At 40.6% G+C, this 10,000-nt stretch overlaps 2 protein-coding genes across 2 annotated transcripts in view; both read right to left on the reverse strand.

The window, feature by feature from the left end:
* LOC138978051 (hyaluronoglucuronidase-like) overlaps positions 1-268 on the reverse strand; it is a gene marked incomplete at its 3' end in the record, with an annotated part of 7,630 nt that extends 7,362 nt beyond the window's left edge. The window contains 1 exon segment of the mRNA XM_070350673.1: positions 1-268. This exon segment is cut by the window's left edge and continues 243 nt beyond it.
* A 2,000-nt stretch (positions 269-2,268) lies between these two features.
* LOC138978053 (heparanase-like) overlaps positions 2,269-10,000 on the reverse strand; it is an 11,086-nt gene continuing 3,354 nt past the window's right edge. The window contains exons 4-11 of the mRNA XM_070350674.1: positions 9,342-9,542; positions 8,419-8,581; positions 8,121-8,171; positions 7,303-7,503; positions 5,952-6,063; positions 4,717-4,823; positions 3,227-3,364; positions 2,269-2,493 (exon numbers count right to left, since the gene is read on the reverse strand). Coding sequence (XP_070206775.1) covers positions 2,337-2,493; positions 3,227-3,364; positions 4,717-4,823; positions 5,952-6,063; positions 7,303-7,503; positions 8,121-8,171; positions 8,419-8,581; positions 9,342-9,542 — 1,130 coding nt within the window. The 3' untranslated portion in view covers positions 2,269-2,336. The remainder of the gene's footprint in view (positions 2,494-3,226; positions 3,365-4,716; positions 4,824-5,951; positions 6,064-7,302; positions 7,504-8,120; positions 8,172-8,418; positions 8,582-9,341; positions 9,543-10,000) is intronic.

Raw genomic sequence — 10,000 nt, forward strand, 5'->3', positions numbered from 1 at the left:
TGCTGATGTCGCTCATGCTATTGTTATCGTTGCTGTTGTTGTTGTTGTTGTTGTTGTTGTTGTTGTTGTTACGCTTTCTTGTGTTCCTGATGTTAAATGTGACCCTCCACCACGAAATGAGTCGCATGTCACCTCGCGCGGTTCTGCGCTAGGCTTAATATAAGTCCGGGGAGTGTCTGGTAACAGTGTGAGGGTCACCTTAGTCACAGGCTTATAACTCAAACAGTGTTCGCTCTTTTCTAAAACGGTTTTCACCACTGGATAGAGCATAAATGTGACCCTCCACCACGAAATGAGTCGCATGTCACCTTTGCATGATTTTCATATTTTTACATTTTCATAAAGATTTTTTTATGCTCTATCCAGTGGTGAAAACCGTTTTAGAAAAGAGCGAAAACTGTTTGAGTTATAAGCCTGTGACTAAGGTGACCCTCATACTGTTACAAGGCACTCCCCGGACTTATATCAAGCCTAGCGCAGAACCGCGCGAGGTGACATGCGACTCATTTCGTGGTGGAGGGTCACAAATAACTCTTTATGAAAATGTAATAATATGAAAATCATGCAAAGGTGACATGTGACTCATTCCGTGGTGGAGGGTCACAAATTTGCTTGCTTTTGGTTTGTTATGATTGACTTTTGTGTCTGTTTTTGTTTTTGCTTACTTACAATTTCAAAGACTGTGTGTTTTGTGTCAGTAAATGCATGCAGTCATTAGTGAGTGCAAAGCTTTTCAGTGTCATTGATGTGATTGGGAGTATTCTGTCACAGAACAATTCGAAATTACGAGACTGTGTGTTTGCATGAGCTTGAGCATGTGCGTTTTATTGTGTTAGCGTTTTTGTAACCTTTAGATAAAGTGTTGTTTTGTAAGAATCATACATTTATAACGATCATGACCACAAGATAACGTAAAACAGGTCATGGACAAATATAGCTGTATTTTTGTCCCCAATTTTAATAGTACATAGTGATCACTTAGTATTAATTCTTTTGTAGACAACACACACACAGCTCACAGCCTTTGACCCATTTGTATATAAGGGACGGGCACAGTGGCGTGGTGGTAAGACGTCGGCCTCCTAACCGGGAGGTCGTGAGTTCGAATCCCGGTCGCTGCCGCCTGGTGGGTTAAGAGTGGAGATTTTTCCAATCTCCCAGGTCAACTTATGTGCAGACCTGCTAGCGACTTAACCCCCTTCGTGTGTACACGCGAGCACAAGACCAAGTGCGCACGGAAAAGATCCTGTAATCCATGTCAGAGCTCCGTGGGTTATGGAAACACGAAAATACCCAGCATGCCTACTCAACGAAAGCGGATGCTCTCAGAGTATAGTTTGGGGAACCCAAATGGACAAACGAGCTCACACGTTACCAGACAAATTCTGAAACGCTGAAGAAGAAGAAGAAGTATATAAGGGTATTTCATTTAGATAGACATGTACATCGTCACATACTTCCTCTTGTATGTACATTGTTTTATGTAGTTGCTGTTAAACTGGTTAAAGGTTTTAGTTGATGACTTTTCAAACAAAACAAAAGAAAAAGAAAAAAACCACGAAGCAACAACAACGTACACAGTGCCGTTGAATATACAAATAAAACGTAATTGTTTATGAATATCATGCATATCGCTTTTATGTTTTAATGCATCTAAATATTTCACCTGATGCACTTTTTAATCTGATATTGTAACCATGATGTGCTCATGCCCTGTAACCGTTACTTTTGTATCCTTGATTTCGTGACTTTGACTTGCAGCCGTTACAAGTGTTTGTTTCATCCAAAGACCTTGAGAAAAAGACCTCAGACCGTCACAATGCAGAACATCAGTGTACCACATGTAGCTTTACAAGATGATCGCTTTCCCCGTGATGACTACCATCCTCACAACACTCCATTGAAGGACGTGCCAGTGGTAGTGACTGTCAATCTTCAGCAGTCACTCATCACCATCACTGATCATTTTATCGGACACTCCCTTGGAAATCCAACTGCTACCCAATTGTTACATCACTGTAGGTACTAATTTCTTTACACTGCACTGCTCTGCCTCATCGTGTGTGTGTGTGTGTGTGTGTGTGTGTGTGTGTGTGTGTGTGTGTGTGTGTGTTTTAGTGTGTGTGTGTGTGTGTGTGTGTGTGTGTGCGTGTGTGTGTGTGTGTGTGTGTGTGTTGGTCGGTAGGTAGGTAGGCTGGTATTCAGTTTTCAAAACCAGACAGAACGTGACAAAAAAAGCCAACAGGAAAGTAACTGGCACAACATTGCTTTTGGATTTAAAATCACTCTTTATTTCAAATTCTTGTGAAAACCACTTGTGTTAGAAACTGTGCTTTCTAGGTTAGACAGATGGAAACTCTTGCTTCAGGAAACACCAGGAAAGTGTAGGAATACGCTGGCACAGTCACCATACCAGGTGGTGCTGATTCAGGTTTCAGCGGCGGTAAGGTGTCATTCACCAGTTGTAGTTTGACACCGTTCAGGGAGACATATCTGCAGTGAACCAAAAATGATACGAATTTGTTTTGACCATTAATTACACATTGACTTCAATTAATTTTATACATTGAATTGCATTCATGGTCTAAAATTCTTCAAATTTACATACTACACACACCCATCCCTGTGTAAATTGGCTAGTTAAGTGTTTGGTTGAGCACACACAGGTTTCAACAAAGTTGGATCAAAATAGGATTTGAAAGACCCAGTGTTAGATCGACTAATGACGGCCCAGTGGCGTGGTGGTTAAGACATCGGCCTCCTCATCTGAAGGTCCTGAGTTCACATCCCGGCCGCGGCCTGGTGGGTCAAGGATTGAGATTTGTTCCGATCTCCCAGGTCAACTTATGTGCAGACCTGCTAGTGCCTTATCCCCCTTCGTGTGTACACGCAAGCACAAGACCGCGTGCGCACGGAAAAGATCCTGTAATCCATGTCCGAGTTCGGTGGGGTATAAAAACACGAAAATACCCAGCATATTCCCCTCGAAATCGGCGTATGCTCTCTGAATGGCGGGGTAAAAACGGTCACACACGTAAAAATCCACTTGTGCAAACACATGTGTGAACGTGGGAGTTTTAGCCCATGAACAAAGAAGAAGACGAAGAAGAAGAGGTGGACTAATGTTTGTTTGTGATCATCTCGAATTGACCAGTCTTGCTAATAGACTATCTATTTAATTCTGGATGTACAACTTTGCTATTAGGAGTTGAAATGCCCTTCTTACTTGGAAACAAGTCCATCTTGGTCTCCAGGCGTCAGAGAGTAGCGAAGGCGAGGCTGGTGTGTAAACTGGGGCAGGTCAAAGGTCACAGGGTTGTTGTTGGGATTCAGGATGTAAATCGCTAAACTGCCAGCACTGAAACTGACATATTAACAGAAAGGTCAATCGATTAGTACACCAGTCAGTCAATGAATCCACCCATTCAATAATGAATCAATTGATCAAATAATCGGCTGATAAATCAAGTAGTCAATCATCGGATATAGATTGAGTTACAAAGATAACACCAGCTAACATACACGTTAACTTGCGCTGTTTTCAACATGAGTATCTTGCTCATGTCCCTATTATTGTACGAACCATAAACGCACACACACCAACTGTTCCAACTCACCAACTAAAACCACCCCTGTAAATGTGTGTGTGTGTGTGTGTCTGTATGTGTGTGTGTGTGTGTGTGTGTGTGTGTGTGTGTGTGTGTGTGTGTGTGTGTGTGTGTGCGTGTGTGTGTGTTTTGTGTCTGTCTGTGTGTGTGCGTGTCTGTGTGTGTGTGTGTGTGTGTCTGTGTGTGTGTGTGTGTGTGTGTGTGTGTGTGCGTGTGTGTTTGTGTGTGTGTGTGTGTGTGTGTGTGCGTGTGTGCGTGTGTGTGTGTGTGTGTGTGTGTGTGTGTGTGTGTGTCTGTGTGTGTGTGTGTGTGTGTGTGTCTGTGTGTGTGTGTGTGTGTGTGTCTGTGTTTGTGTGTGTGTGTGTGTGTGTGTGTGTGTGTGTGTGTGTGTGTGTGTGTGTGAGAGCGTGTGTGTGTGTGTGTGTGTGTGCGTATGTGCGTGTGTGTGTCTGTGTGTCTGTGTCTGTGTGGGTTTGTGTGTGTTAGCGTGCGTGCATGTGTGTGTGAATGTGTGTGTGTGCGTGCTATAAATGTCTTTGTTGCTTTCTTTTGATGTGCCGGTGTAGGATCCGGTCCGGTCCCCCCTCTGAAGTAGTCCCCCGGGGGACCAATTCGTGGCAAAAACTGCTCTATAATGGTCCCCCCTTAGACATCCAGCCTCGTTTTTCTTAGGCATTCAAGCCATTTTCAATCTATATCTTCGTCCGGTATTATGTACTGCACAGACAGCAATCTCTTTGTTTGACTATATTTTGCAGAAAATAAAATAGATCTGATTTATAATGCCGTTCAAAAGAAAAATCACATGAAATAAAATGAATAATAAATAAATACTGATAAGAAGAAATGAAACCAGTCTCTGATTCTTTCCTTTCTTTTCTCTAAAATTGCTGGTAACATTACTAACATTGTAACAAGAAAAACGAGGCTGGATGTCTAAGGGGGGACCATTATAGAGCAGTTTTTGCCACGAATTGGTCCCCCGGGGGACTACTTCAGAGGGGGGACCGGACCGGATCCTACACCGGTTCTGGATGCGTGGGTGGGTGGGGTGAGGGGCTTTGTCCTGTTGTTGTGAGCACTAAGCCTTGTTCAATCTTCTACAAACTTGTCAGTGTCAGCACAGGCAGCGTAGACACGGACATCGTGACGTCCTGAAGCGTGGAACACAGCGCCACGTACAATCCGTTTGTACAACACTGTCAGCCAGTAATCCTGACGCCCGAAATAAGTGATAAAATAGAAATTAAACATTCTAGACAGAAACTATTTGAACAAAACATATCAGCTTATTCAATCACACAATCTTAATTTGATGTTGTAAAAATTGTCTCACAGTCATCCTTCCAGTCAGAGTGCAAACATGTTGACAGGTCAGATCTTTGCTGACACAAGCAAATTATGCAAATCCTAAATGAATATAAAGTTCGAAAAGCGTCAACAGCTAAGCAAATTATGCAAATCCTAAATGAATATAAAGTTCGAAAAGCGTCAACAGCTAAGCAAATTATGCAAATCCTAAATGAATATAAAGTTCGAAAAGCGTCAACAGCTAAGCAAATTATGCAAATCCTAAATGAATATAAAGTTCGAAAAGCGTCAACAGCTAAGCAAATTATGCAAATCCTAAATGAATATAAAGTTCGAAAAGCGTCAACAGCTAAGCAAATTATGCAAATCCTAAATGAATATAAAGTTCGAAAAGCGTCAACAGCTAAGCAAATTATGCAAATCCTAAATGAATATAAAGTTCGAAAAGCGTCAACAGCTAAGCAAATTATGCAAATCCTAAATGAATATAAAGTTCGAAAAGCGTCAACAGCTAAGCAAATTATGCAAATCCTAAATGAATATAAAGTTCGAAAAGCGTCAACAGCTAAGCAAATTATGCAAATCCTAAATGAATATAAAGTTCGAAAAGCGTCAACAGCTAAGCAAATGAGCGTTCTGACAATGACAAGAACTAGAATTGATGATACATAAATAACAAAATACGAAAGAAAAAAATGGACAGACCAATTCATGAATAAATAAACATTGGCAAACTCTTTGAATAGGTATCACCCGGCTGTATTATTCAATAGGATATACGTGCCTTTTTCATCCTCGCGTTGAAACTGACACAAAACATGTAGATAAAACATATAAACAACAACAACAACAACAACAACAACAACAACAACAAGAAAATACAACAAATTTACACTAGGAGACACGTGCCTTTTTCATTGTCACGTTGAAACCGACACAAAACCTGTGGACAAAACATAAACAACAACAAGAAGAATTAAATAAACTAAATGTACACAACATTATGCAGATAGAGCTCGTGTGATTACACACCGGATTGGGGTCGAGGTTACTGTCAAGGATGCCGTAGTGCTTTCCATAAAACACGTGACGCATCACAACCTGAATGCCCTTGGCAGCACACACACCCAGCTTGTCCAGCCATCTGAAAATACAACATATCTAGACAACGGATTGAACAATTCTCTCTCTCTCTCTCTCTCTCTCTCTCTCTCTCTCTCTCTCTCTCTCTCTCTCTCTCTCTCTCTCTCTCTCTCTCTCTCTCTCTCTCTCTCTCTCTCTCTCTCTCTCTCTCTCTCTCTCTCTCTCTCTCTCTCTCTCTCTCTCCTCTCTCTACATCCGTAGATGCCTTTCATTTGTTTCATGAATGTTAATACTATAGACTTTTTGAGTGGTAAATGTTGAAGGACGAAAGAAAATATATCGTGAGTGGACGGATGCATGTTATTCATTAAAAGCCCCACAATGATGTGCTTGGCAAAAAAAAAAAAAAAAAAAAAAAAAATTAGAGTGTGTGCACTATTAAGACACAAGCAAACTTGCAGCTACAGGGAGGACGTTAGCCGTGCGTCAAGAGATACCGTTATTTGGAGGGAGAAAAGCATGTCAAGATCTTGCAATTGAAGCTGATTTGTGATGAAATTCGATCGGTTTTACCCCCAAATTCGATCTATTCGAAAACGCACCGAATGGTTACGTCCCTTGAATTAGAAAAGACAGATTTAGCTTTGAAGCTAATTTCAAAGTCAAAATACCATTTTTCGTCACAAACTAGACTCCATGAGTTCCATCAGCAACACTTTAGAGGGGAGGGGGAATAGTCAGTGATGAGTTTATGTAAGATAAACAAAGTCGGCTGACTTCCTCCCTGTAGCTGCATGTGCAAAACACATGAGTACAACTGCTAAAGGGCACAATACACCTGAATAGTAGTGATGCTGCGATAGGGATTATGACGAGTACTTGGCCTGTTTTCATTTCACGCAACGTGTAGCGGGCTGGGATAATCTGCAGTGCGTCGTCTGTCCTGCTGAAGTTACATAGGTGAGCGCCAGGCCTTAGCACTTTTGAAACGAGCGCACGCGGGAAGCGACCAGGGAAGTTTTTTTTAGTTTTTTTTTGTTTTTGTACAAAGGTATTGTAATACAGAAAAGTGTTTGCTCAGACGAGTATGGTCTTGGAAATGTTTGTCGGACAATCACTTTTTTGTTGTTGTTATAAATATGCTGTAATGCAGAAAATAGATTCCGCAAAAGGATCTAGTCGTGCACATTTTAGTCAGATAGGTCCATCCTTTCTTGACCTTCGTTCACACAGATATGGTAATATACATAGAAAAAGGTTTATGCTGATCAGAACATTGAATCATTCTACTCTTACTCACAGAAATCCAGACAGGAAGCGGTCAGTCATACCCTCCACACCACCAGCCCCTGCACTTCCTGTTTCACTCAGCCATACCGGAAGCAGGGGGTCAACAGATCGACTCTGTTTAAAAGCCTGGTCCACAACGTGACCCAGATTATCCATAGTTTTTATGTCGGTGAAATAGGACAGGTTTCCATGGTGACCACTGAAGTAATACCTGGACAGAAAGGAAGCAACATTTGCAAAAAATAATATATCAGAACCTGCTTAAATTGTGTTCTTGTCTAAAGCATGTGGCAGTCACTTTAATGTTTGACTTTAATTTCCATCCGTTTCAAATGTGTATGCAAACCAGAAACAGCTTCAGAGTATTTGTGACCCTCCACCACGGAATGAGTCGCATGTCACCTTTGCATGATTTTCATGTTACATTTTCCTGAAGAGTTTTTTTATGCTCTATTCAGTGGTGAAAACCGTTTTGAGAAAAGAGCAAAAACTGTTTGAGTTATAAGCCTGTGACTAAGGTGACCCACACACTGTTACCAGACACTCCCCGGACTTATATTAAGCCTAGCGCAGAACCGCGCGAGGTGACATGCGACTCATTTCGTGGTGGAGGGTCACATTTGCTTTAAGGACAATGGTCTACACTTGTATCGTGTACAGCTTTGTGTTCCAAGCTCCACAAGTTGGGGGCATATCAGTAATTTGTAGACATCAGTTTGAGTTATGACATCTCAAAAATGCCCCTGTGTGCCTCTGAATAGACGAATTTCGAAAATAAGAAGAAAACCGAAAGACATGTTTGAACATATAAAACAGAAAAAGACTCACTGATGAAAACTGGCTGCGCGCACAGCCTTCGATGCTCCCGCTGCCAGGAAACTGAACAGATAATGTACACATAATGTTAAACACAGAATTATTTGCAGAAAATCAAATCAATGCATGATGAATAACTTGCTGAGCATTACTTAATTCTGTTTCCATGCATGCATTACAATCGTGTAAGAGAAAACTATTTCTTTATTGTAAATGTCGGAATTCAGGTGTTTGATGGTTTTAGCTAGAAAAATAGACATGCCATACCATGACGCACACACGTCACAACCGGAAAGAAAACATGCCTTACCCCTGGAAGTAATGAGGATTTACATAGGCAGTGTCAGGCCCCATGATGAAAGACGAATAATAGTTTGGAAATTCAGACAGCACTTTCTGAAGAGTCAGGACATCTTTTGCAAGTTGCTCAGGAGTCACTACTGTCTTGAAAGGATTCCCGTAAATGTCATATTCTGTTAAAACAAAAGTTTTTTTTTTAATGTAACGAGTCAAAGACGAGAAGGAGAACAACAAAATTGTTTAAAAAGACAAGAGGATAGTGTGATTTAGGAGGATTTCGTCTAATCTTAGATTACCATTACTGTTAATTTTACTTTTGAATCTGAAGCGTATTTCAATATTAGCCACAAACTTGCTTAATTGTCTCAGCAGATTTCCCTTGTAAAGTTTACTTGCTTCTTTTCATCTTAAAGGCTGACATAGTCCTATTTAATTAGTTTAATTACTTCCAGGGCTTTTCCCATCGTTGCGGGGATGTATAAATTAAGCTTCCTGCAAAGTTTTAGGTTTGAAGTCCTTACCAATTACGAGAAATAATTAATTCTTTATCGCATTGTTTAGCAACAGTTCTCCAGGACTTGGGCTATTTTTAGACCGTTGACGTCACTTCGTGACGTTTCGTAAACCAAAGATGGCGTTTGAGACTGTTCTGCTTAGATTCGACACTATCAACACCACTTTGCAATACTGAAACAATTTTTTCTGTGTTCAAAAGCTACAGCCAATCGTTATTATATCCCATTAGGTACAGTGTTATAACATTATTGGCACATGTAAACAATATGAATTAATTAATGAACGCTACGAATATGGCAGCCTTTAAGCAAAAGCTAACGTGGACATCGGACGAGACGGACCTCCCCCCCCCCTCCTAATACGTACTTTTATCTGATCCACACACAATTTCCTAAATTGAAGTTAATAACAACCCACCATTTCCAAGTTCAAAACCAGCAATGGTGAAGTTCTTTTGGGCAGAAAACTGCAGGAGCTGGCGAGCGTTGTCAGGATTCCAGGATCCGTCTTTGTGTCGTTTCAGTGCATCGAGGATCATTATAAGATCCCAGCCAGAAGTCTCGAAGAAATTGTTCATCGAATCCCACAGCTGCGGTGTTATGCCTCTTTTTCTCCTTCCTAGGAAATAAGAATCATGCATGTAGCATATATGCGATAAAAAAAAATATATGCATATACAAATTATATACATTATAAAAATATAAAAATATATGCGATAAATTATAAGATAAAATAAATATATACATTATAAAAATATAAACATTTGTCATCATTTTCACGAGTTTTCATTCACAAGCACCTGGGAAATAAATCTCATGTTCCCCAGGCAATAAATCCCCGGTTACCATAGTTGCAGGAAGCAGGTTATACATGGATAATCAAAGCAAACCCAATAGAAACGCTCGGGGATTCTTCGGCTCTTTTCATTGGTGTTTCCCCAGACCTAAACAGACGACACGACACTGCTTTTCAAAGTTCCAAAAACGAACTGGCAAACTGGCAAAATTAACAAAAAACAAAACTATTTCATGAAAGGTCATACATTCATCTAAAACAAGAGGCTGTTTTTATATGTT

This window comes from Littorina saxatilis, linkage group LG10, assembly GCF_037325665.1.
Source record: "Littorina saxatilis isolate snail1 linkage group LG10, US_GU_Lsax_2.0, whole genome shotgun sequence".
Lineage (NCBI taxonomy): Eukaryota > Metazoa > Mollusca > Gastropoda > Littorinimorpha > Littorinidae > Littorina > Littorina saxatilis.